The 27,132-nt window shown below is 47.3% G+C and overlaps 2 protein-coding genes and 1 pseudogene across 4 annotated transcripts in view; all 3 read right to left on the reverse strand.

Moving 5' to 3' along the window:
* Positions 1 to 27,132, reverse strand: part of LOC130887316 (splicing factor U2AF 65 kDa subunit-like) — a 59,870-nt gene that overhangs the window by 26,647 nt on the left and 6,091 nt on the right. The window lies entirely within an intron of this gene.
* Positions 5,341 to 6,835, reverse strand: LOC130887317 (splicing factor U2AF 65 kDa subunit-like). 3 transcript variants are annotated; one of them, XM_057789697.1, is made up of 2 exons: positions 6,616 to 6,835; positions 5,341 to 6,515 (listed from the first exon to the last, which is right to left on the reverse strand). In XM_057789697.1, the coding sequence occupies exons 1-2, from the start codon at positions 6,833 to 6,835 to the stop codon at positions 5,341 to 5,343; spliced, it is 1,395 nt and encodes a 464-aa protein (XP_057645680.1). The 3 variants fall into 3 exon arrangements, with proteins under 3 accessions (XP_057645680.1, XP_057645679.1, XP_057645678.1); XM_057789696.1 differs by having other exon boundaries at positions 5,341 to 6,530; XM_057789695.1 differs by having other exon boundaries at positions 5,341 to 6,489; positions 6,569 to 6,835.
* LOC130887319 (transcription elongation factor A protein-like 8) lies at positions 13,965 to 14,477 on the reverse strand (annotated as a pseudogene).

Consider the following 27,132-nt stretch of genomic DNA (forward strand, 5'->3'; position numbering starts at 1 on the left):
GGAGGACCTTGGTCTTCCTGTAGGGCAGGGAATTTGGACTGCTCTTCAGTAGCGAGAGGGAGGGGGAATGGACTGGGGGGAGGAGAAGAGGAGTGGGGATAGGGGAGGGGAGAGGGGGGAGGGGGCAATGTGTGGGAGGAGGGGAGGGAAATGGGAAACGGGGAGCAGTTGGAAATTTTAATTAAAAAAGAATAAAAAAAAATATATAAAAAAAAAAAAAAAAAAAAAAAAAAGGACATGACAGAAGGAAATTGATATGACTCTCGTGGATTGGCGTCCCTCTTGTTCTTAATTGATTTAATTAAATTCTTTAATCTGGGGGCTGAAGAGATAGATGGCTCAGGGGTTAAGAACATTGATTCCTATTCCAATGGATGCAGGTACAGCCGGGCAGTGGTGGGACACGCGTTTTAATCCTAACACCGAGAGGCAGAGGCAGGCAGATCTCTGTGAGTTTGAGGCCAGCCTGGTCTAGAAGAGCTAGTTCCAGGACAGTCACCAAAGCTACAGAGAAACCCTCTCTTGAAAAACTAAAAAAAAAGGAAAAAAGAAAAAAGAAAAAAAAAAGAATATCCAAAGAATGCAGGTTCAATTCCCGGCACCCATGTGGCAGCTCCCAACTGTAACTCCCTGTAACTCCAGTTCCAGAGAATCTTATACCTTTCACACAGACACACATGCAGGCAACACACCACTCAATACTCATTAAAAAATATAAATATTTTTAAATATCTCAGCAAAGAAATGCTTTTTGAAATAGTAAATTTTTTTTTCGGTTTGTAGTTTTAAATTTTTTTAACTGATTTTTATTGCACTCAACATTTTTCTCTGCTCCCCTCCCTGACTTTCTGCTCCCCTTCAACCCTCCTCCATGGTCCCCATGCTCCCAATTTACTCGGAAGTTCTCAGGAGATCATGTCTTCTTCTACTTCCCATGTAGATTAGATCTATGTATGTCTCTAAAAAAATTTTAATCTTTAGTTTTGATATAGTCATCCGATTGGTTCTGTTTGCCATGAAGTGCTTTTGCAAACTTCAAAGCTGTGGGAATATGGTCGCTTGTCATTAACTGTACTGTAAAGATGAGGCGAGCAGAGGGCCGCTTCCCACCACCAGGCTTCTGGCCACCGTCTAGCTTTACCTGAAATAACAACACACAAATTGTATTCATTTAAATTACTGCCTGGCCCAGTAATTTCTAGCCTCTTATTGCCTAATTCTCACATCTTGATTAACCCATTACAAATAATCTGTGTAGAACCACGACATGGTGGCTTATCGGGGAATATTCAGCATGTCTATCGTGGTGGCTGGCTCAATGGCGTCTGGCTCCATGGCATCTGACCTCATTGCCCTTCTTCCCAGCATTCTGTTCTGTCTACTCCACCCACCTAAGGTTAGACTATATAATGGGCCAAGGCAGTTTCTTTATTAACCAATGAAATCAACACAAATAGAAGACCCTCCCACATAACTGTACTCATCAGCATCAAAGACCCTGGAGGAGATCGTGTTAAAGATTAAGAATGGAAACCTGGACAGAGGCAAGGATGCAGATCGCCAGGTATCCAGTTGTTCTCTTCTTTTGGCAAACAGGTTCGGTAGTCACAAGTTTGCCCCACCAGGCCCAACCCCACCCCTCACATCACCCTTTTCAGTCTGCTACTGAGCCTGCTAATCTCTCCTCCACCTTGGAGGAAGCATCAGTTACAGTTGTCTCAAAAGTGAGGGACCTGAGGTTGAGGGTCCAAGTACCCTGTTCAGAGTCCTGGGATGAATGGACAGGTCTGCCCTATCTGCAGGTTTCCCCACCTTCTGTAACTGGGGTTTGCATTTTCCAGTGATTTGGGGTGTTTCCCTAGATTCCTTGCTTCCTGATGCTGTTTCTGCTCATTAGTAAATCTGCATGCCTTAACTTTCAAAAATGGACTTGGGAAGATGGAGGGACGGCTCAGCAGTTAAAAGCACATACTGTTCCTGAGGAGGACCTGAGTTCCGTTCCCAGCACCCATGTCAGGTGTCTCACAACCACCATAACTCAGCTTTAGGGGTTCCAACATCTTCCGGCCTTCGCTGGTATTGCACTCAAAATCAGATACAGACACACATACAATTTATTAGAAACAAAGCAAAACAAAAAATTGTACATAGCCCTAGTTGTCCTTGAACTCAGTATGTAGACCAGGCTGATTCTTGAAGATCTGCCTGCCTCTGCTTCCCTGGGACTAAAAGCAAGTGCCACAATACTCTTCATTCTTTAAAAATATGCCTATAATCCTAGCACTTGGGAGGCAGAGTCAAGTAGGTGGCAGAGACAGGTGGATCTCTAAGTATGAGGTCAGTCTGGTCTACAGATCAGGTTTCAGGACAGCCAGGGCTACATAGAGAAACCCTGTCTCAAGAAGAAGAAAAATATAAACAAATAAAATCAGATAATTTTTAATGTGGGTAATGGGAATTGAACCCAGGTCTTCTGGAAGAGCAGCCACTGCTGTTAAACACTGAGCCATCTCTCCATCCCCCAAAATCAGATCTTTTAAAAACTAGAACCTGTGAGCAAGGTACGGTGGCTTATACTTAAAATCCCAACATTTGGAAGGTGGAGACAGGAGGATGAACATTACAAGACTTTCCTGAGCTCCATAGAGTTTGAGGCCTATCTGGACCAAAAAAAAAAAAAAAAAATCTGGGGCTGAGGGTGTAGCTCAGTGGCAGAGAGCTCAAGCTGGATTAACAAGGGAAAATTATCGGAGCATGAGAACAGAAAGGAACCTCTCCATCTGAGACTAGTTAAAACTCTCCCTGCTGAAAAGCAGGAATTCCGGCATAATTAGCAATACTTACTGTGAAAGCTGCCCACAGAGGGACATTATTTCTTTTATATATCTGTGTTTTCAAATAAAAATGTTGAAATGGCAATAAACCAATCTTAATGCCTCGATTCATATGATCTCAGTGAGGGCCTCACTCTTGCCCAGATATTTTGTGAGAGTCTCACAAATAAGACGACTCACCTTGGTTCACAGCGAAGCTACCCTGACCTCCTATATCCCTGTGCTCGGGTGGGATTTTGTTTTATTTTCCAGACAGGATCTTACATAGCCCAGGTTAGTCTTTGTCTTGGTTTGGGTTTCTACTGCTGAGAAGAGACACCATGATCAAGGCAACTCTTATTTTATTGGTGTGGCTTACAGTTTCAGAGATTTAGTCCATTATCATCATGGTGAGAAGCATGGTGTGGTGCAGGCAGATCTGGTGCTGGACAAGAAGCAGAAGAGTTCTACATCTTGATCCACTGGCAATGGCAAGTAACTGTCATATTGGGTGTGGCTTGAGCATATGGGAGGCCTCAAAGCCCACCTCTGCAGTGACACACCTACTCCAACAAGGCCACACCTCCTAATAGTACCCCTCCCTATGGGCCAAGCATTTAAAGACATGAGTGTATGGGGGTCATACCTATTCAAGCCACCACAACCATGAACTGACTTTGTAGCAAGGATGACTTTGAACTTCTTATCCTCCTTTCTCTATCTCCAATGTGCTAGGATTATAGGGTTGCACCAGCATCCCTGGTTTATGTGGTGCTAGGGATCAAACCCAGGGATTCTTTCTCTACCAAGTGTCCAGTATCGCTAATCCTGACCTAGTGTTTTGTCTGATCTGCTCTGATCTTCCCTGCATATTTCAGGGATCTCATGAAATTATAAGGATTTAAATATAATAGCTTTAAAACTCACCAAAAGTTTGTGTGTGTGTTTGTGTGTGCGCGCGCACATGCGCGTGGGTGTCAAGAGCCAATTTCCCAAAGATTATAGCAAGGATCATTGTCCTGGGGGTGTTTGCAGAGAGCCCCACGACCGAACTGTATTGAGAACTGTTTGTTGGCAGAGCCCACTCCACACCCACCTATCTTGAGAGGTATCTGTTAGCTGAACCTGCCCCACATTCCAACTGTGTAGAAAACTTTTTGTGGTTATAATAACAAAAGGAATGATTCCATTTTCATAGAGAACACTAAGTGTGTCGACTTGTGACCTCCTAACCGACAACTTGTGACCTCCTGAGCAAAGACTCGTGACCTTGTGACTGACTCGTGACCAAATGTTGACTCGTGACCATTGCTGCAAGATCCCTTCGTGCCCTCTCTGCCTGTGTTTCCTCAGCCTCCAGTGCCTTGCCTGAAGCCGACCAACTGGATTCTAGTGCATAGAGTGCAGACGGGGGTTGTGAGGAACAGGGCAGTTGGAGGTCCCACCGTGGCAGACAAGGTCAAGAGGAACTTGCTGGGGGTGCCTTCCTTGATCCCATCTCCTCCTCTGGTTTCTTGGGTCTGTGATGTCGCTGTAAGGGACAGCAGTCACTGTCCTCGCTGTCCCCATATGCACCCAGCTGGCTCAGGGAGGAGGCCCGGGATGTCTGGGTTGCAAGTTTGTCTGTCTTCCTGCTCTTGGGGACACCCATGACAGGCATCTGGAGCTGCTCTGAGCCCCTGTTGGCTTCAGCCAAGCAGTGTGTACACTTAATATAGAAGCTGAAGATAGGCAGGCCCAGGTAGGCCTCGCTAAGGAATGGGCTGAATTCAGCCTTCTACGTCACGGCTTTAATCCTCTCCACAAAGACTCATGTAGTCAGATAGAGAGATTCAAAGATGAAGAAAACCTCTAAATGGTTTACAATGTGTTAAAAATATATGCAGGCTAAAGGTTAATTTTTTCTTATATACAACAAAATGTTTAATGAGCAAATTCTTATTAGCAAATATAAAACTGCCACAGAGAAGAAGAGCAGGACAGAGACAATGGGTTGGGGGTCAGGAAAAGGCTAAAGAATCAACTACTTCAGAAACCAGGATGGAGAACTGGAAGGACCAAAAGCCAGAGGACGGGAGCTGTGGTCCGCAAAGGGAGAGGGCAGGGCACTGAGGGCCAGACAAGAAAATTCAAAATAGTTTGGCCATAAAATGTAAACACGCTATGTTCCTACCATGTGGGAAAAGGCCGAGGAAAAAGGTGTCAAGGGATAAGAAGCTGTTTGGGACGGGGCTGTGGGGGTACTACCTGCCTGGCTGTGCACACAGTCCTCATCCCAGCCCCTTTCCTCTGTGTCTGTGTGGGTGCGTGTGTCTATGTGGGCCTGTGTGCACTTGCCCAGTCCCCTTCCTGCCCTAGCCCCCCGAACCGCCCACCCACCATTATTGCTGCCATTCCAGTTGCTGCCGTCTGTCATTCGGCTGTCACTCCTCTGCCCATCCATCATCTTCAGAGGGGAGAAAGGAGGGGGGGAAAGGTGGGGGGAAAGTCCGCAGCCAGCCCTCCCCCTACCCTCTCCCAGCCACCTCTACCAGAAGTCCCGGCAGTGGTAAGAGTCAGGGTCACAGTATTTTGTGACCACCACTCTGTTGGAGAACTGGCGGCCAGTTAGGCCCTGCATAGCTTTCTGGCAGTCTAACACAGAGGTGAACTCCACAAAGATCTTTCCACAGCCAGGCACCTCGACGCCGTCCACGGGCCGGGGAATCTCGATGGACTTGACCAGCCCGTATTTGCTGCACTCATCTCGCACGTCCTCCACAATCTCCTCGTACTCCTCATCGTCCAACAGCTCTTCAGGCAGCACCATGTTCATGAGGCAGAGGACCTCAGTCGGGTGACCGCCCATCTGCACCTGAGAGCCCATCAGGCCGGGCACTTGAAGGGTTACAGTTGTCTGATTGATGGTACTCAGTGTGGCATTCTTGGCTCCCATACTCGCCCTCTGGACAAGCAGCTTCTTGTCCCCTAGCTGCATCCCATGCAGCCCCACAATGGCCTGATCTGTGACGCTGATGTCCACGTACTCACAGAAGGCATAGCCCTTGGACAGCCCTGTGGCACTATCCTTGACCAAGTTGAAGGCCTTCAGAGGCCCAAAGGATGTCAGCAGTTCTTTCACCTGGTCATCATTCAGGTAGTTGGACAAGCCCCCGATGAACAGTTTGTGCGCAGAGTCTGGAACTACACTGGATACAATGCCAGGCACATAAACAGAGGGGTTCTCTGACATGCCAGGCAGTGGCTGATAGTCATGAGGCCTTCGAATCTTCAGTGACTGGCCCTGGAAGTTGATGCCATCCAAGGCCATGGCCTGGGTCGTTTCATCCACTGAGCGGAACTCCAAAAAGGCAAAATTCTTGTCTTGATTGATCTGCACAGCCAAGACTGGGTTGCCAGGGGCCTGAGTCAATCCGCAGAAGCACATCTGGGCATTGAAGAAGTCCATCATAGCTTCCTCAGTGATGCCAAATGGAATGTTGCCCACATAGAGGCGTCTGGCCTGTCTGGTCATCTGACTCCCAACAACAGGCACGGGCGTTGGGATCAGAGCCAGACCATCAGGAGTCATAGTGGGGAGAAGGGCAGTGGCTGGAATCTGACCCGCTGCTTGCATGGCCTTGTACTGCATTGGGGTGATGTGCTCAAAGCCAGGTGGTGGCACGTCCCAGTATTTATACGCACCTTCTTCTTCTTCTTCTTCTTCTTCTTCTTCTTCTTCTTCTTCTTCTTCTTCTTCTTCTTCTTCTTCTTCTTCTTCTTCTTCTTTTCTTCTCATGGCGAGGGGGATGAATCAATCCACCATGCTCCTCCTTATTGCCTCTGGTCAAAGGTTTGCTTCGCCTTTGTCTGTCTCGGGAGGCACTGTGCTCGTGCTGGTTAAGACGATCTCGGCTCCGGTTCCTGTGCTTCTGGTCCCGGGTTCTAGAATGGTTGTGGCTACGCTTCCAATGGTGGTTCTCCTTGTCCCGTTGTTGTTTATTCTCGTCGAGCTTCAGCTGGAACTCGTCCAAGTCCAGCATGCTTATGCGTCCGCATAGGGTCCTGTGCAGCTCTCGCCTCACTGTGTGCTGCCTGCCCCTTTTGAAAGAAAGAGAGTAGTTGGGTGTGGCGGTACACACCTTTAATCCCAAAACATGCAAGGCAGAGGTAGATCGATCTCTGTGACTTCAAGGTGTGGTAGCATGCACCTTTAATCCCAATGCCTGGGAGGCAGAGACAGACTGATCTCTGTGAGTTCAAGTTGTGGTAGCACCTTTAATCCTAGCACTGGGGAGGCAGAGACTGGTGGTTCTCTGTGAATTCAAGGACAGCCTGGTCTACACAGTTATTCCAGGACAAAGATGTACAGAGAGCCTGTCTCAAAAAGGAAAAGTAAAAATAAGAGAAATAGAGGTTAAAAGAAAGACGCATAAACATGGAAAATACAAAGAATCTTGATACTGTATGCTATTATGCTCTCTTTGAATTGTTTGAATGCCTAGGAAGGAGCAACAGCTGCTAAAAGTCTTTTGTTTATAAATGCTGCCTCCTAACCCAAGATAGATACTGTGAAAATATTTGGCTTCAAAACAGAAGTCAAAAATTATGTTAATTTGGAGAAGAGATTTTGCTTTTGTTTCCACAGAAAATGAGAGGCTGTGGATTCATTCTCAGTTAAAAAAAAATCCAGTTTGAGCCGGGTGGTGGTGGCCCACGCCTTTAATCCCAGCACTCGGGAGACAGAGGCAGGAGGATCTCTGGGAGTTCGAGGCCAGCCTGGTCTAGAAGAGCTAGTTCCAGGACAGGAACCAAAAGCCACGGAAAAACCCTGTCCGAAAAATCACACACACACACACACACACACACACACACACACACACACACACACACACACAAATCCAGTTTGATCAAGCAAGACCACCTGAAAAATCTCCAGGAGGAAGAGATAGCCCAGATGTCTGAGGTCTACATCCAGAAGAGATTCAAGACTGTTGCCTGAGATGATCAGGACTCACAGGATATTCCAGTCAGGACTTGACTATAACTCTAAATTTTCTTTAGGTCCCCATTAGATTATCAGCGCCCCCCAACCAGCAGGAAGTAGCCTGAAAAACTACACCCACTTTCCCCAAAAAAATGAACTAAGAATGTTTTCCTTTGTTTACAAAAAAAGAGGGGGAAGTGGTGCGGGAGAATTGTCTGTATTCTGTCAAACGTGTTTTAAATAAACGCTGGTTGGCCAGGCTGGAAGTATAGGTTGGTAAACCAGATAGGAGTAGAAGAGGAGAATGCTGGGAAGGAAGAAGCCCATTCCTCATAGGGCAGCCCAGACCACCGAAGAAGCAACAGGGGAGCTGCCCAGCTAGAAAAGGTACTGAGTCATTTGGCTAGCATAGATAAGAACAATGGGTTAATATATGTGATATGAGGGTGATAAAAAGCCTGAGTTAATGGGCCAATCAGTTTATAATCTTATGGAGACCTCTGTGTAATTTCTTTGGGGCTTGCCGGTTCTGAGGTACAGGGTGGGATGGAAATCCCCACAGCTGGCCCTCATGTTACAGACACCTGTCATTCTCTTGAGCCTCCTGGTGAGTCCCAGTCAAGTGGAAAGCACTGTGTGAAGGCTGGTAAGAAACCCCCTTGTATCGACCAGTGAGCCAAGCTAGTTCTTTGTAGGGGGTGGGGGTGGTGGGGAGTGGGTTGGGGTGCTGCCATCCTGAGGTCATATAGAGGCAGATCACAGTTTATTGGGGCTGCTGTTGCTGTTTGTATTAGGGAGTGTACAACAATTGGTTTTTTTCATCCAGATAATGACTGTGATCGACTCACAGAACGACAACTGGGTTGCTGTTTTCACTATTTTGAGAGTTGCCACAAGTGTTTATGTGCAAGCTTCGAGGGGGCTCAGTTTATCTTCCTCTCCTCCTCCTTGTTTGCAATACCCACCCCACCATATAACTGCTGTTATATGGAAGTATTCTGGGTACATTGATTTGAATAAATATTTGTTGAGTGCTTATTGCATGTTAGGTATCGTCCAAAGTCCCAGGGTCTGTGGGGAATGAACCAGGTAAAGGTCACTGCCCTCCTGGAATCTCTACCCTTCTCTCTGGGTCAGAAAATGCTAAGGAGAAAGTAACAACAAAGCAGAGGGTATGCCAGGTGGGGACAGACACTAGACCAGAGGCAGATAGAATTTGTTGAGCAAACGGGAAGTGAGTGAGAAAATGTTTGGGGAAAGAGTTTTGGGATAGGGTGGGGGTGCCACAACAGGTGCAGAAATCCTGGGCCAAGGCCCAGCTCGGTTTACTTTGATGGAACAGCCCATCAGGGAAGACATCTCCAGCGCTTCTCTGAGGAGCCATAGCATGTTGTGAGGGAAATTCCAGAGCCGAATGCTCTGGGCCACGCCACCTGTGAAGTCTTTGAAAACCTCCATAGTGCCCCCCACGCCCGCCACCAACATGCTTCATAGGGTCCATTTAACCTGCAAGCAGACAGTGTGCTCTTAAGTGCCAGGCTGGAGATGTGAACTGGAGGGAACAGTCAGTCAGAATGGTGAGGGAAGTGAGACATGCCTGACTCTTCCCCTGGTTCAGCCAGTGTGCCATGGTCCTTGGCCAGGCTCCTGAAGCCCAGTCCGGATCCTAGTCTGGTTAACTGATTTGCCAAATGCCTTCTCCAGCAGGGTGCTCCAGAATTCCTAGCGCTGGGCACCATGCATGAACAGCAGCTTGTTATTCTTAGTGGGCAGTCGGTCGTCCACCACCACATTCATCCACTGCCCGAACTGCCAAAGATGTGGGTGGCAAGGGGACATTTCTCTGCATACAGGTGAACTTTATCCCCAGAGCATCTCCTGGTGGCCTTTCCGAGAACATACATTACGATTTTTGTAAAAAACTGGTGTGTGTCTGTGTGTCGGGGGTGGGGTAGGGAGTGTTATGTTATTTCTTTCCTACTACCTTCTGAGTTTCAGGGATCAAACTCAGGTCATCAGGTTTGGGATAAGTGCACGGAAGCCACCTTGACCAAGGCCCTTAGAATACGTGAAGGAAAGATAACAAAAGCCCCCAAATTTCTCGAAGTAACCAAACCCAGGTATTGCACCAGTGACAAGAAAACCCTACCCATGGGGCTGGAGATTTGGCTCAGTGCTTAAGAGTGCTGACTGTTCTTCTGGGGAGCACGGTTCAATTTCCAGCTAATGCATATAAAATTAGAATAAATCAGTCAATGAACAACAAAAGAGAAAAGAAAACCCCACCTTCATTTAGAATAAGGGCCTGTATTGATAAAAGACATCTGGAGGTTGAGCTTTCATATCTTAAAATCTTCTCCCTATTCTATGACAGTCAGAATTGTTCCTGGATCAGCTAAAGGGTCAGGTCATACAAAATACATGGTGGAGATTTTCAGTGTCATGATAACCATGTGTGTTCCTGAGAATGTGCATGCATGTGGGTTCAAATGTGTGTGTGCTCATGAGTGTGCTCACACACAAAAATGGGAAGGGGGAGAGAACCACAAACAACTAATTATTTTCTTTACCACTTTGAAAAACTTAGCTGACATGATTTCTTTCATGAGTGGGTATTTCTCTAAATATTGTGAGAAAGCTATTTCAATTAGTGCTATATTTGAGAATCCAAGTAAGTGCATACATGATCTCTCTCTCTCCTCTATCTTTCTCTGGTGGTTTGAATGAGAATGACCCCCATAGGCTCATATATTTGCATGTTCATCTCCAGGGAGTGCAAGTATTTGAAAAGGTTGGAAGCACAGGGAGGTGTGGCCTTGCTGGAGGAAGTGTCTCACTGGGAGTGGGCTCTGAGGTTTCAAAAGCCCAAGCCAGGCCCAGTAGTTCTCTCTTCCTACTGCCTGTGGGTCAGGATTGTAGCTCTCAGCTCTAGATTCAGTGGCATGCTTGCCTGTGTGCTGCCAACGCTCCCTGCCTTGGTGGCAATGGACTAACCTCTGAAGCTGTAAGTCAGCCCCCAGTTAAAGGCTTTCTTCTATAAGAGTTTCCGTGGTCATGGTATCTCTTCAAAACAATAGAACAGTGACTCAGTCTCCCTCCATCTCACCCTCCCTTCCTCCCTCTTCCCTCACTTCCCTTCACCTGAAAATGGAAGATGCTGGCATAGTTTTCCTTGACATTCTGCCCCTGGACATCACATAGAACAGCAGTTTGGGACATGTAATAAGGGCGCCAATGGCAGCTAGCAGCCTGCAGTCCCCTTAAAGGCAGACAGGAGGGGTGATCTTTGAATAGCCCCACGTGTGTAGAGGCCCCAGATCCCAGTCACGGGAGCATCCCCCAGATCTCCCCAGCAGAGATAGCTCTGCCTTTTACTGAGGTGTGTTGGGTAAGGGGCCTAATGGAAAAACTGAGGCAGAGCTTGGGTTCTGAAACAGTGAGGACATTTGTAGTTCAGTCTGGGGTGCCACAAATCATGGTATCATTTGTGGTTTGGGGGAACGTAGGGAGGCTGCATAGCACCCTGCTTTCCTATCTGTTGAACATATCCAATAACCCTTGTGTATGATTCCTTGTGAACGGGCTGGAGAAGCGGTCAAAGGCCCAAGAAATCTCCCTAGAAAACTTCTGTCATCTCATCTCAGTATTTAGGTGGTGAAGGATAAAAGCTTTCTAAGTTCCTTGGCCACCAACCTGGTCTACAAAGAGAGCCCTTGTCTCTGAAAACCAGCCAAGAGCTGGAGAGATGGCTCAGCAGTTAGGAGTACTTCCTGCTCTTTCAGAGGGCTTAGGTTCAGTGCAGCACCCACATCAGATCCTTTGCAACCACCTGTAACTCTAGCTGCAGGGGACCTGACAGCGTCCTCTCCTGGACTCAAATGCACAAAACCATGCACAGAAACACCTATACAAAATTAAAAAGAAAAATTGCAAAATCCCCCCAAATTCCAATCAACCAATCAAGAAAAGATGCCTCGCAACTGGAAAACATCTCAGGAGTTAAGAGCACTTGCTGCTCTACCCTGCACACCAGAATGCAGGTCCCAGCATCCACATCAGCTATCTTATTAACACCTGTAATTCCAACCCCAATGGATTGTAATACCTTTTTCCGGATGCTGAGGGCATCAGACACACATCTGTGAATACTCTTACACACATCTGTGCAAACTCTGACACATACACATACATCAATAATTAAAATAAAAGTTTAAATCTAAAAATGAAAAAAATGTCTATCCCATCGCCCACATGCTACTGGAAAAGCTGGGCTCTGTCCATATGCCACCATGAGCCCTGGATCTAGCTGAACATGGAGCACAGTGCCCCTGTGGAACCATGGGAGCATGGTGCCAGGTTCAGTCGCCCACTGCCATCTGTCCCCTGGGATTGGCCCTCATTGACAGGCCAGGTAACTGTTGGTGCTATGTGGAGTCCAGGTTCTGGGAAGTTTCTGTGATGGTTGGTAGCCTCTGGGATTTGGAGGGAGGCTGCAGTCTGGAGGGAATGGTAAAGACTCCACAGTCATCAACACAAGGGAACTACAAAGGAGACACTGATCTCCTCCTCTTGTACCCAGCATCACTCGGGCCCACTGAGCCACAGAGACAATTGTGGTCCTAGGGCTCTTTGGCCTCTTGCTATACTTATTTCTGCCATTTTCCCTGCCACAAATATGAAATAGAGTGGCCCAGGGTCCTGGCCTGGGCCTGAAAGGGTGTGAGATTGTGAGGGAGGACTACCTCAGGGAGGAGGAGATAACCTGGTACCTGGAGTAGTGTCATGTGACTCTATTGCCCTGTTATTGATGGCCCAGACCAAAGACGTCCTACCACCTACCCTGAACTCATTGGATTGTTGGCAGTGACCTTAAATTTTTCACCCCCTTTTGTTGTTGTTGTTGTTTCTCGGTCACTAGGCCTTTGGCTAGCCTAGAAATCACGTTGTAGACCAGCCTGAACTTAAATTCATGAGTAATCCTCTTGCCTCTTCTAGATTTTGGGATTACAGGGACATGCCACCATATCCAGTTTTTTTCTTTATTGAAATAATTTATTCGTTTCTCTTTTATGCGCATCACTGCTTCTCTGCCTCCGTGTATGACTGTGTGAGGGTGTCTGATTTTGGAACTCTTGCCAGTTGTGAACTGACACGTGGGTTCTGGGAATTGAAACTGAGTCCTCTGGAGGAACAGTCAGTGCTCTTTTTCAATTTTTATTATCTATTTATTACCGTTATTAGTTTTGTTTGTTTTGTTTTTGAGACAGGGTTTCTCTGTGGAATAGCCCTAGCTACATAGGGAGACCTCGTCTCAATAAATAAAATTTAAAAACCTTGAACAAAACAAATAAACGTAAAGTGCCTGTGTTTACCGTTGGACTACCAAGAAGCCCCACAGAGCTTCTGGGAAGGGGCTCAGGCTACACCTAGATCTCATGCACAGAAGGCAGTATCTCAACAGTGTGTAGCACTGGATTCAGCCACGCCATGAGACGAACAGGGTCCCAGAGTACAGCTGATGTCAGCTGCAACCTCATGAGACACTGGGTTAGCCCTGCCCCTCCACTTCTGAGGCTCTCCAACAGAACCTGGGAGGTGAGAATTTCTTGCTGGTTGTTTTGTTTGGGACAGTCTCACATGGCCTCAGGTTGGCCCTGAACTTTTGCTTCTTTTGTCCTTTTTATTTTATTTAATTTTTTAATCTATGATTGCCAGTTTTATTCCTCTGGCTAAGAAATCCAGAGGTAATTCCAGGTTTACATTTCTTTTTAATAGTTCTTCATCAAGAGTTTAGTGCCTTTATTGCCTCTACAAGCTGGTTACAAATTAATTTTAATTAACTCCCACTTATTAAAAAATCTGCAGTTCTTTGTGAGACACATATTCATTAAAAAATACACACAAGCAAAAGGCAAAATTAAAACACAACACACAAAAAAAGCACTGTTAAGTTTTTTGATGCGTATAATTATACATGTACACACATAATTAGGAATTTTCCTATATATGCGAGTTGATACTAAATATGCTGCTTTTAAATTGTATAATATGGAATGAACACATTTCCATGCATAAGGGTGAAACTTTCCAACTGAAATATAAACGTGGAAAATGGGTCAAAATCCTAAAATCCAATGAGATGCTGGTAACACCAAATTTATCTAAAATACCACCAGGTAATTAAAAGTAAAATGAAGTTCAAAGATACATCAGAAAACGCTAAGAGAAAGAAAGCAGCAGCCAGATTTCAACATCAGAGAAAAAAAGATTTCAAGGCCTGAAGCACACAGGATACAGACGGCTTCGGGAATGTCTTTGTTTCCAATGCATCATCACAAACTAGTTTCTTGCTCTTCTTATCTCTTCCCTAAGCCTTTCCAACTCATCCACTCCTCTTATCACTTCATCAGGGTTCAGATGCCTTGTGGGAGTGTCATCTTTGGGTTCAGGGCTGGGTTGAGCAGGCTCTGCTCTAAGACTTCCATCTGCATCCTCCCCCACACTTTCTCCAGAAGCCTGAAGATTTCCTCTTGCCTGCTGAGGTGAGTCTTCTGAAGGATGGCCTTCATCTGCCTTTGGTGTATTCTGGGGTGTTCCTTCACACTTGTCACAAGACTTTTGCATGTTGAGTATTTCTTTTTTTGAATAAATTAACCCTGTAGGTACCTGAAGATTTGCCTCTCTTCTTGCACCTCGATTTATGTGGCGCCCCAAAGAAAAGAGTCCTGGAAAGCACTGGGTTACTCTTCTCTTGCAGGACTGAGCTGCTACTCTGCCCTTTTTATCTTGGTGCTAAAATTGTAGCTATGAACCACCATGCCTACTTGACGATTAAAAAAAATTGTCTGTCTGAGAATGTGTGCATCTCTGGTGGCCTGGGGGCAGTGACTGGGGTGGGGTGGGGTACATTCCTGTGCACATAGTAGCCATTACGGGGTGCTGAATTCCTTGGAGCTGGAGCTGAGAACTTGGCTGTTGGGGTCTGAACTCCAGACTTCACTATTTTGTAGCAAGTGCTCTTAACTGCTGGGCTGTCTCCTCACCTGCCTCCAGTTGCTAAGCCTTGGGTAATACATTATGCAGCAACAAATATCTACTAACTGTTTCATCCCAACTCACTCCCAAACCAGACCACAGCAGGTACAGAAGGGCCCTAGAGGACACATGCGACCCAGACTTCCAGGATTGAGAGTCATTCCACAGACCAGTCCCCCACAACAACCATTATTTTTGGGGGGTCCCACTTTCCCGATGGAGGCCCGCCTCTTGTTTTCCACTCACTGAGAACGCCTTGGCAGATGTCTATGTGAGAGAGCTCATTAGTGATGAATTAATGATGAATTCGTGATATCCTATGGTGAAGGAATAAGAATGTTAAGGGATGAAGGGCCCCATCCCTACCTCCCATTCACCTCTGAGTTCTAGTGAGCAGTAGGAGGTGCTGAGCTATCTGACCACAGCCTGGTTCTGAGAGACAGGCTTGGGTGCCAGCCCAGGATTAAACCGGAGGCTTGGCAAAAGCACGATCAGAACTGCCCTAGCTCTGATGGCATTGGGGCCTAGTGCCAGGGACCTCCCTGCTTCCCAGTGCCCACCTTGGGCCGCTGCCAGGAGATGTTCTGCATCTTTTTAGCATTGGGACCCAGATCCTTGAAGCCTATAGACTTGGATACAGCAGGGTAAACATGGTGCTCAAACAGTTCCCCCTTCCTTAGACAAGCCGCTCAGAGCTCCTCAAAGTTTTGATTCTTGTAATTGTGGGCATTTTGGTGTTGGCCCACACCCTTGGCCTTGAGCCCGCTACTTTTTATAGAAGGCACTGTTCCCTTTTCTATATAAATGGGCTCTGTTCGATTAAAAAATAAAGACAAGTAACCCAATTTAAAGCTGTACTGAAGCTGGGTCGGTTGGAATAGCAACAGTTTTGGAGGTGGGAATAGGAGATTCAGAAGCTGACCATCAATGCTTACAGAGGTTTTATCTTTTTAATACTGTTCTGGGTGGTTTTATATGTCAACCTGACGCAAACTGGAGTCATTAGGGAGGAAGGAACTGTATGGAGGATTCTCAATTAGTGATCAAGGGGGAGGGTCCACTTCACAGTGAGTGGTGCCATCCCTGGGCTGGTGGCCCTGGGTTCCATAAGAAAGCAGATGGACCACGCCATGGGAAGCAAGCCAATAAGCAGCTCTCCTCCTCAGTCTCTGCATCAGTTCCTGCCTCCAGGATCCTGCTGTTTGAGTTCCTGTCTTGACTTCCTTCAGGGATGAACAGAGATGTGGAAGTGTAAGCCAAATCAACCCTTTCTTCCCCAGCTTGCTTTTTGGCCATGGTGTTGTGCTATAGCAATAAAACCCTCACTAAGACAATACTTACTTACTTTTATATGCATTTGCACATGTGCTTGAGTGTTTATCTGTGCATCATGTGCTCACAGGGGTCTAAATAGGCATCAGATCCCCTGGAACTGGAGTTACAGATGGCTGTGAGCTGCCACACGAGTGATGCGATTCAAGCCAAGTCTTCTGCAAGAGCAGTAGGTGCTCTTAACCCCCGAGCCCTTCCACCTGCATCTGCCTCCCAAGTGGTGGGTAAAGGTGTGCACCACCATGCTCAACCTTATTTAATTAAAAAACGTGTAGGGAGTCTTGTCTGCCTATATGTCGGTGCAGGTGTATGCAGTGTTTGGATGCCAAAAAAGGACATCAGATCCCCTGGAGCTGGAGTTAGTGTCGGTTGTGATCTGCCTAATGTCAGTGCAGGGATCTGAACCAGTGTCCTCTGGAAAATCAATGCTTCCTTCCTTCCTTCCTTCCTTCCTTCCTTCCTTCCTTCCTTCCTTCCTTCCTTCCTTCTTTCCTTCTTCCTCCTTTGCTCCCTTTCTCTGTTCCTCCCCCTTCCTTCCTTCCTTCCTTCCTTCCTTCCTTCCTTCTTTCTCTCTCTTTCTCTCCTTTTTTTCCTCTCCTTCTCTCTTCCTTTCTTCCTTTCTTTGAGACAGAATCTCACTAACTATGTAGCCCTGGCCTGGAATTTGTTATTGAGACCAAATTTGAACTCACAGAGATCCTCCTGCCACTGCCTCCCAAGTACTATATTTTGTTGTTGTTGTTTTGTTATTAAATATGCACGGGTGTTTTGCATGCATGTACATCTGTGCATCATATGAGTTCCTGGTGCCCTCAGAGGCCAGAAGAAGAATCAGCTTCCCTGTAACTAAAGTTGCAGATGCTTGTGAACTGTCATGTGGGTTCTGGGAATTGAACCTGAATTCTCTGGGAGAGCAGCCAGTGCTCTAAATCATGGAGGAATAGCTCCAGCCCCTGATTGTTTATTTTAATTTATGTGTCTATGTAGGGTATATGCACATGGGTGCAGGTACCCAAGAAGCTCCCATGTGGGTGCTGGGAACCAAGCCTGCATCCTTGGAAGAACAGCAAGCACTCTTAACCTCTGAGCCATCCCTCCAGTCCTTGTGCTCTGTTATCTGAGTCAGTGCTGTCAAACAATGCCCTCCAAAGGGACCCCATCATCTCTGCTCTCCCTGGCTGAGCTCAAGCCCTCCAATGTCTTCACTTCTTCGCTGTGCCTTATGAATGCCTCGCCATTCCTCCCATCGGTGAGCAGGAAGGGCATCTCTTCTTGATGCCCTTGAAGCCTTGATCTTCTCTTCTGTGAACCAGCCACCCCGTTTTCCTTTTCAGAGGCCGGGTGACAATAACCCAAGCACTCTGCAGACATGATGCTTGCTCTGCCTTTGTCCTGGAGCGATGACTTCACAGTCAAGAGCACTTGCTGCACAATAACGAGGCCCCGTATTGGATCTCATCACCATAGGAGAAGCCTGAGGGTCTTCGAATGGCTGTAACTCTACCTCCCAGGAATCTGACCCTATCCGCCCCCTCCAACACACACATGCACACACACTCAAACAAAATCAGACATGTACACATATAAATAAAACACATCTTTTAGATTTATGGGGCTGGAGAGATGGCTCAGAGGTTAAGGGCACTGACTCATCTTCCAGAGGCACTGGTTCAGTTCCCAGCACCCATGTTAGGCAGCTCACAAATGCCACTAACTCCAGTCCCAGGGGATCTGATGTCCTTTTTTGGCATCCAAGGACACTGCATACACCTGCCCAGACATATAGGCAGACAAGTCTGCTTACACGTTTTTGAATTAAATAAGGTTGAGCGTGGTAGTGCACACCTTTACCCACCACTTGGGAGGCAGATGCACGTGGAAGGGCTCAGGGGTTAAGAGCACCTACTGCTCTTGCAGAAGACTTGACTTGAATCGCATCACTCATGTGGCATCTCACAGCCATCTGTAACTCCAGTTCCAGGGGATCTGATGCCTATTTAGACCTCTGTGAGCACATGATGCACAGATAAACACTCAGGCACATGTGCAAATGCATATAAAAGTAAGTATTGTTTTAGTGAGGGTTTTATTGCTGCAGCACAACATCATGGCCAAAAAGCAAGCTGGGGAAGAAAGGGTTGATTTGGCTTACACTTCCACATCTCTGTTCATCCCTGAAGCAAGTCAAGACAGGAACTCAAACAGCAGGATCCTGGAGGCAGGAGCTGATGCAGAGACTGAGGAGGAGAGCTGCTTACTGGCTTGCTTCCCATGGCTTGGTCCATCTGCTTTCTTATGGAACCCAGGACCACCAGCCCCGGGATGGCACCACTCTCTGTTAAGTGGACCCTCCCCCTTGATCACTAATTGAGAATCCTCCTCAGAGTTCCTTCCTCCCTAATGACTAGTTTGCAACACAACAAACCACCCACAAGAGTATTAAAAGGATAAAACCTATATAAGCGAAGATGGTCAGCTTCTAACTCTCCTGTTCCCACCGTCCAAACAGCTGCTACTCCCACCCACCCAGCTTCAGTACCGCTTTAAATTGGGTTACTTGTCTTTTACTTTTTTTTTTATCGAACAGAGGCATTTATATTGAAAAGGGAACGGAGGCTTCTATAAAAAGTAGCCGTCTCAAGGCCAATGGGGTCCTCGGTGAGTGGAAAACGAGGGGCTGGCCCCCATCGGGAAAGTGGGCCACCCCCCAAAAAAGGTTGGGGTGGGAGAGGGGGCTGTGGAATGGCTCTCAATCCTGGAAGACTGGGTTGCTTGTGTTCTCTAGGGCCCTTCTGTACCTACTGTGGTCTGGTTTGGGAGTGAGTTGGGATGATACAGTTAGTAGATATTTGTTGCTGCATAATGTATTACCCAAGGCTTAGCAACTGGAGGCGCATGAAGAGACAGCCCAGCAGTTAAGAGCACTTGCTACAAAATAGTAAAGTCCAGAGTTCAGACCCCAACAGCCAAGTTCTCAGCTCCAGCTCCAAGGAATTCAGCACCCCCTGCCGACCACCATGTGCACAGGAATGTACCCCACCCCACCCCAGCAACCGCCCCAAGACCACCACAGGTGCACACATTCTCACACAGACAATTATTTTTAGTTTTCAAACTAGGCATGGTGGTTCCAGCTGACGTAAGCTGCACTGTGGGACTCTGTTCCTCTGAAGGTGTGGCTGGGTCCAGTGCTCCACTGCTGAGATACTGCCCTCTGTGCATGAGATCTCAGTGCACCCTGAGCCCCTTCCCAGAAGCTCTGTGGGGCTCCATGGTAGCCGAAGTGTAAACACAGGCACTTTACGTTTATTTGTTTTGTTCAAGGGTTTTAAATTTTATTTATTGAGACAAGGTCTCACTATGTAGCTAGGGCTGTTCCATAGTTTCAAAAACAAAACAAACAAACAAAACTAAGAACAATAAAAAATAAATAATAAAAATTGAAAAAGAGCACTGACTGCTCTTCCAGAGGACCCAGGTTCAATTCCCAGCACCCACGTGGCAGTTCACAACCGCCAAGAGTTGCAAGGTCTGACAACCTCTTACAGTCATACACACAGGCAAAGAAATCACCAATGCGAATGAAAGAAAAAATGAAAAACTTATTTCATTAAAGTAATAAACTGAGTATGGTGGCATATACCTGGAATCGCAAAATCTAGAAGAGGCAAGAGGATTACTCATGATTTCAAGGTCAGGCTGGTCTACAAAGTGAGTTCTAGGCTAGCCAAGAGCTTAGTGACCTTGCAACAACAACAACAACAGTAAAGGGGGGTGAGAAATTTAAGGTCACTCCCAGCAATGCAGTGAGGTCAGGGTAGCCTGGCTAGAGGAGACCCCGTCTTTTGTCTTTGAGACAAAGCTCAAAACTTTCTCACCTGTCACAGGGGGTAGGACTTCTTTGGTCTGGGCCATCAGTAACTGGGCAATAGAGTCACATGACACTACTCCAGGCACCAGGTTATCTCCTCCTCCCTGAGGTAGTCCTCCCTCACAATCTCGCACCCTTTCAGGCCCAGGCCAGGACCCTGGGCCACTCTATTTCATATTTGTGGCAGGGAAAATGGCAGAAATAAGTATAGCAAGAGGCCAAAGTGCCCTAGTACCACAATCGTCTCTGTGGCTCAATGGGCCTGAGGGTTGCTGGGTACAGGAGGAGAAGATCAGTGTCTCCTTTGTAGCTCTCTTTTGTTGATGACTGTGGAGTCTTTACCATTCCCTCGGGACTGCAGCCTCCCTCCAAGTCCCAGAGGCTACCAACCATGACAGAAACTTCCCAGACCCTGGAGCCCACACAGCACCACCTTTTACCTGGCCTGTCACTGAGGGCCGACCCAAGGGGACAGATGGCAGTGGGCGACTGATTCATGGCACCATGCTCCCATGCTTACACAGGTGCACTGTGGTCCATGCTCAGCTAACTTCAGGGCTCATGGTGCCATATGGACAGAGCCCAGCTTTTCCAGTAGAGTGTGGCGATGGGATAGACATTTTTCAATTTTTGATTTAAACTTTTATTTTAATTATTGATGTGTGTGTGTGTGTTTGTGTAAGAGTTTGCACAGATGTGTATCAGAGTAGGCACAGATGTGTGTCTGATGCCCTCAGTGTCCAGAAAAGAGTATTACAATTCCTTGGGGTGGGAATTACAGGGTGTTAGATAGCTGATGTGGATGCTGGGACCTGCACTCTGGTGCTCATGGTAGAGCAGCAAGTGCTCTTAACTCCTGAGACTTCTTTCCAGTTGCGAGGCATCTTTTTTTTGGTTGGTTGTCTGCATTTTGGAGGGGCTTGCAATTTTTCTTTTTAACTTTGTATAGGTGTTTTGTGCATGGGTTTGTGCATTTGAGTGCAGTGCCTGTAGAGGCCAGGAGAGGGCGCTGTCAGGTCCCGTGCAGCTAGAGTAACAGGTGGTTGCAAAGGATCTGATGTGGGTGCTGCACTGAACCCAAGCCGTCTGAAAGAGCATGAAGTACTCCTAACTGCTGAGCCATCTCTCCAGCTCTTGGCTGGTTTTCAGAGACAAGGGCTCACTTTGTAGACCAAGTTGGTGACCAAGGAACTTAGAAAGCTTTTCTCCTTCACCACCTAAATACCGAGATAAGATGGCAGAAATTTTCTAGGAGACCTCTTGGGCCTTTGACTGCTTCCCCAGCCATTCACAAGGAATCATACAGAAGGGTTATTGGATATGTTCAACAGATAGGAAAGCAGGGTGCTTTGCAGCCTCCCAAAGTTCCCCCAAACCACAAATGATACCCTGATTTGTGGCTCCCCAGACTGAACTGAAAATGTGCTCACTGGGCTATTCAAGGATCAACCCCTCCTGTCTGCCTTTAAGGGGACTGCAGGCTGCTGGCTGCCATTGGTGCCCTTACTGCATATCCCAAACAGCTGTTCCCTGTGGTGCCCAGGGGCCAGAATTTCAAGAAAAACTATGCTGGCATCTTCCATTTCCATGTGAAGGGAAGAGTGGGAGGAGGGAGGGAGTGAGGGAGGGAAGGAGGGAGGTGGGGGGGGAGACGGAAGGAGAGAGGGAGGGATGAAGGGAGCATGAGTCACTGTTCTATTGCTTTGAAGAGACACCATGACCATTGTAACTCTTATAGAAGAAAGCCTTTAACTGGGGGCTGGCTTACAGCTTCAGAGGTTAGTCCATTGCCACCAAGGCAGGGAGCGTTGGCAGCACGCAGGCAAGTATGCCACTGAATCTAGAGCTGAGAGCTACAATCCTGACCCACAGGCAGTAGGAAGAGAGAACTACTGGGCCTGGCTTGGGCTTTTGAAACCTCAGAGCCCACTCCCAGTGAGACACTTCCTCCAGCAAGGCCATACCTCCCTGTGCTTCCAATCTTTTAAAATACTTGCACTCCCTGGTGATGAACATGCAAATATATGAGCCTTTGGGGGTCATTCTCATTCAAACCACCAGGGAAAGATAGAGGAGAGAGAGAGAGATCATGTATGCACTTACTAGGATTCTCAAATGTAGCACTAATTGAAATGGCTTTCTGACAATATTTAGAGAAATACCCGCTCATGAAAGAAATCATTTCAGCTAAGGTTTTTAAAGTGCTAAAGAAAACAGTTGTTTGTGGTTCTCGCCCCAATCGCATTTGTGTGTGTGTGCACACGCATGCACACACACACACACACACACACATGTAAATGCACGTGCGTGCCCATTCCAAGGAACACACATGGTTATCATGATACTGAAAATCTCCACCTTGTATTTTTTTTGACCTGGCACTTTCGCTGATCCAGGAACAATTCTAAATGTTAGAGAATAGGGAGAGGATTTCAAGATCTGAAAGCTCAACTTCCAGAAGCCTTTTATCAAGACAGGGCCTCAATCTAAAGATAGATTGGGATTTCTTTCTTTCTTTTCTTGTTCATTGACTGATTTATTTTAATTTTATATTCATTAGCTGGAAATTGAACCTTGGTCATTGGAAGAACAGTCAGTACTCTTAACCACTGAGCCAAATCTCCAGCCCTATGGGTAGGGTTTTCTTTTCGCTGGTGCAATACCTGGCTTTGGAAACTTCGAGAAATTTGGGGGCTTTTGTTATCTTTCCTTCATGTATTCTAAGGGCCTTGGTCAAGGTGGCTTCAGTGCACTTATCCCAAACCTGATGACCTGAGTTTGATCCCTGAAACTCAGAGTGTGGTAGGAAAGAAATGACATAATACAAACATACACACACACACACATGCACACACAAACACCCCCCAGTTTTTTACTAAAATCCTAATGTGAGTGATTACTGCTGGTATGTTCTCGGCATGGCCACCAGAAGGCGCTCTGAGGATAAAGTTCACCTGTATGCAGACAAATGTCCCCTTGCCACCCACAGCTTTGGCAGTTCAGGCAGTGGATGAATGTGGTGGTGGACGACCGACTGCCCACTAAGAATAACAAGCTGTTGTTCGTGCATGGTGCCCACGCCAGGAATTCTGAAGCGCCCTGCTGGAGAAGGCCTATGCCAAGTAAGTTACCTAGACTAGGAACCAGACTGGCCTTCAGGAGCCTGGCCAAGGGCCAAGGGCCACTGGCTGAACCAGGGGAGGAGACAGGCATGTCTCACTTCCCTCACCACTCTGCCTGACTGTTCGTTCCCTCCAGTTCAGATCTCCAGCCTGGCGCTTAACAGCACACTGTCTGCTTGCAGGCTAAATGGACCCTACGAGACCCTGGCGGGGAGGTAGCACTATGGAGGGTGCTGATGACTTCACAGGTGGCGTGGCCCAGAGCATTAGGCTCTGGAAGCCCCCTTACAACATGCTATGGCTCCTCAGAGAAGCACTGAGGATGTCTTCCCTTATGGGCTGTTCCATCGAAGTAAACCGAGCTGGGCCTTGGCCCAGGACTTCTGCACCTGTTTAGGCACCCCCACTACTGGAGAGTGCAGGTCTCTGGGGCAGGGAGCAGGGCCCGCAGGAGCAATCTTTGCAACCGGGTTGGGCGTGGCAGGCCACCCTGGTCACTGTAGGATTTGGGGGGCAGCCGTGGTCTTGCTGAGGGGACTCTCCCGGCAGCCGTCACCATGGGTAAAAAAGCAGGCCCAGGGAGAATTCGCCACAGGCTCCAGCTATGTTGCCCAAGCTAGGAACCTCTGTGCACAGTCCCGGGCACCACGCTGTGGGGACTCTCAGAGCAGCTGCAGCCTCCCCTGTCACAAAGGTGCTCCATGGCTAGGATCCTCTACTCCTGAGCTCAGCTGCCAACAATCCTTCCCACCTCTACTCACAGATAGCTCTCCCTGCTACTGAGTGGAGAGATAGCTCAGTGGTTAAGAGCACTGCCTGTAATGTGAGATGTCCTGGGCTTGATTCCCAGTGGAGACAGGGTGGCTCTTGGCTGTCTGTCCTGAGGTCCTGCACCCTCTCGTGGTATGAAAGAGATGAGCTTAGATCAAAATGGCTCTTTTGATTCTTTATAATGTTTATAGATATTTAAAAACATGATTTTCATTTATTATTGATACAAGAGAAAAACATTTGGGGTTCTCTTTAGTTTCTGTCTATGGTAAATTAATTCTGCTATGTAAAATAGTCCGATCCAATACGGGGTCTCGTTATTGTGCAGCAAGTGCTCTTGACTGTGGAGTCATCGCTCCAGGACAAAGGCAGAGCAAGCATCATGTCTGCAGAGTGCTTGGGTTATTGTCACCCGGCCTCTGAAAAGGAAAACGGGGTGGCTGGTTCACAGAAGAGAAGACCAAAGCTTCAAGGGCATCAAGAAGAGATGCCCTTCCTGCTCACAGATGGGAGGAATGGCGAGACATTCATAAGGCACAGCGAAGAAGTGAAGACATTGGAGGGCTTGAGCTCAGCCAGGGAGAGCAGAGATGATGGGGTCCCTTTGGAGGGCATTGTTTGACAGCACTGACTCAGATAACAGAGCACAAGGACTGGAGGGATGGCTCAGAGGTTAAGAGTGCTTGCTGTTCTTCCAAGGATGCAGGCTTGGTTCCCAGCACCCACATGGGAGCTTCTTGGGTACCTGCACCCATGTGCATATACCCACACATAGACACATAAATTAAAATAAACAATCAGGGACTGGAGCTATTCCTCCATGATTTAGAGCACTGGCTGCTCTCCCAGAGAATTCAGGTTCAATTCCTAGAACCCACATGTCAATTCACAAGCATCTGCAACTTTAGTTGCAGGGAAGCTGATTCTTTCTTCTGGCCTCTGAGGGCACCAGGAACTCATATGATGCACAGATATGCATGCATGCAAAACACCCGTGCATATTTAATAACAAAGCAACAACAACAAAATATAGCACTTGAGAGGCAGAGGCAGGTGTATCTCTGTGAATTCAAATTTGGTCTAAATAACAAATTCCAGGCAGGGCTACATAGTGAGTGAGATCCTGTTTCAAAGAAAAGAAGAAAGGAAGAGAGAAGGAGAGGAAAAAAGGGAGAGAAAGAGAGAGAAAGGAAGGAAGAAAGAAAGGAAGGAAGAAAGGAAGAAAGGGGGAGTGACAGAGAAAGGGAGGGAAGGAGGGAAGAAGGAAGGAAGGAAGGAAGGAAGGAAGGAAGGAAGGAAGGAAGGAAGGACAGAAGTTCTCAACAAGGGAGACTATTTTACCCAGCCTAAGGATTCTTGGCCATGTCTAGAGACTCTGTTGGCTGCCACAGCTGGAGGCTGGTTGCTATTGGCTTCTAGTAGACAGCACCCACAGATGAGCTAACTACTTTACAATGCTTGGGACAGCATTGCCTCTATATGGACCAAAGGTCACTCATCCTGAGATGTCAGCAGCTCTGCAGAGGCTGGAAAATCTGGGTCAGATCTCAGGCCATCTACACAGGGAAGTGAGTGACTTGGGTGCCTTACACTCTGAGCTTTCCTGGGAGGCCTCTGTCATGGCTGCACTAGGACTGAGGGGGCTCAGCCTCTGCTGGAGGTCTGCAAGCATCTCAGAAGGTCCTGGCACCCAAGAGAATTGGACATCACCATGGACAGCCCAGGCCATTTAAGGTGAGCTTTACCTCCTCATTTCCCTGCAAGTGCCGTCCAGGATCATCGTCCACCTAAGAGTCATGTCTCACCATTCTGACTGTAAAGGTTGGTTAGAACCCCCATTTGGGTTGCCAGTGTCTGAGCTTGTTTCTTAGTGCTGACAGCAGCGAGTCATAAACCCTGCTTTGCCCCCCACTGCCATTGCTATGGCTAACATTTCTAAAGAAGACAGCTGCCCCAAGTCCTTTCGCATGGTGTTGTGGGGCCTTGTGCTGCAAGTACAGCAACCATTGTCATCTTTGTCAAGAGTAGGTGGGATTACTAGCAATGGACTCTCAAGACAAAAGCCACTGGATTCTCACCTAGGTCCCAGCCACTCGATTTTGTGCTTTCTAGCCACCTAAGAGACTTGGTGACGCTAGACGGCAGTGACACACACTTTCAATCCCAGTACTCGGGAGGCAGAGGCAGGTGGATCTCTGACTTCAAGGCTAGTACAGTCTACAGAGTGAGTTCCAGGACAGCCAAGGCTGGGATTTTTGTTTTATTTTCCAGACAGGATCTTACATAGCCCAGGTTAGTCTTTGTCTTGGTTTGGGTTTCTACTGCTGTGAAGAGACACCGTGATCATGGCAACGCTTATAAAGGAAAACATTTAATTGGTGTTGCTTACAGTTTCAGAGATTTAGTCCATTAACATCATGGTGAGAAGCATGGTGTGGTGCAGGCAGACCTGGTGCTGGAGAAGAAGCAGAAGAGTTCTACATCTTGATCCACTGGCAATGGCAAGTAACTGTCATATTGGGTGTGGCTTGAGCATATGGGAGGCCTCAAAGCCCACCTCTGCAGTGACACACCTACTCCAACAAGGCCACACCTCCTAATAGTACCCCTCCCTATGGGCCAAGCATTTAAAGACATGAGTTATGGGGGTCATACCTATTCAAGCCACCACAACCATGAACTGACTTTGTAGCAAGGATGACTTTGAACTTCTATCCTCCTTTCTCTATCTCCAATGTGCTAGGATTACAGGGCTGCACCAACATCCCTGTGTGGTGCTAGGGATCAAACCCAGAGATTCATTCTCTACCAAGTGTCCAGTATCGCTAATCCTGACCTAGTGTTTCGTCTGATCTGCTCTGATCTTCCCTGCATATTTCAGGGATCTCATGAAATGATTAGGATTTAAATATAATAGCTTTAAAACCCACCAAAAGTGAGTGGGGGGGGCTCCTTTGGGAAAACAATACCCACACTTCTGTTTCACTTTTTCCCTGAGTTGCTTTCTAATAATCCCTGTTCTTCAATCTGATAAAAACGTTCTATAATAAACTTCAAATCTGGGGGCTAGAGAGATGGCTCAGAGGTTAAGAGCACAGACTGCTCTTCTAGAGGTCCTGAGTTCAATTCCCAGCAACCACATGGTGGCTCACAGCTGTCTATAATGAGGTCTGGTGCCCTCTTCTGCTGTGCAAGCATACATGGAAGGAATGTTGTAAACAT

Source organism: Chionomys nivalis, chromosome 15 (genome assembly GCF_950005125.1).
Source record: "Chionomys nivalis chromosome 15, mChiNiv1.1, whole genome shotgun sequence".
NCBI classification, from domain to species: Eukaryota; Metazoa; Chordata; class Mammalia; order Rodentia; family Cricetidae; genus Chionomys; species Chionomys nivalis.

Coding starts and splice junctions, on each gene's coding strand:
- LOC130887317 (XM_057789695.1), bottom strand. CDS start 6,835: ATGCTGGACTTGGACGAGTTCCAGCTGAAGCTCGACGAGAATAAACAA. Junction 6,490..6,568: donor AGAAGAAAAGAAGAAGAAGA/AGAAGAAGAAGA, acceptor GAAGGTGCGTAT/AAATACTGGGACGTGCCACC.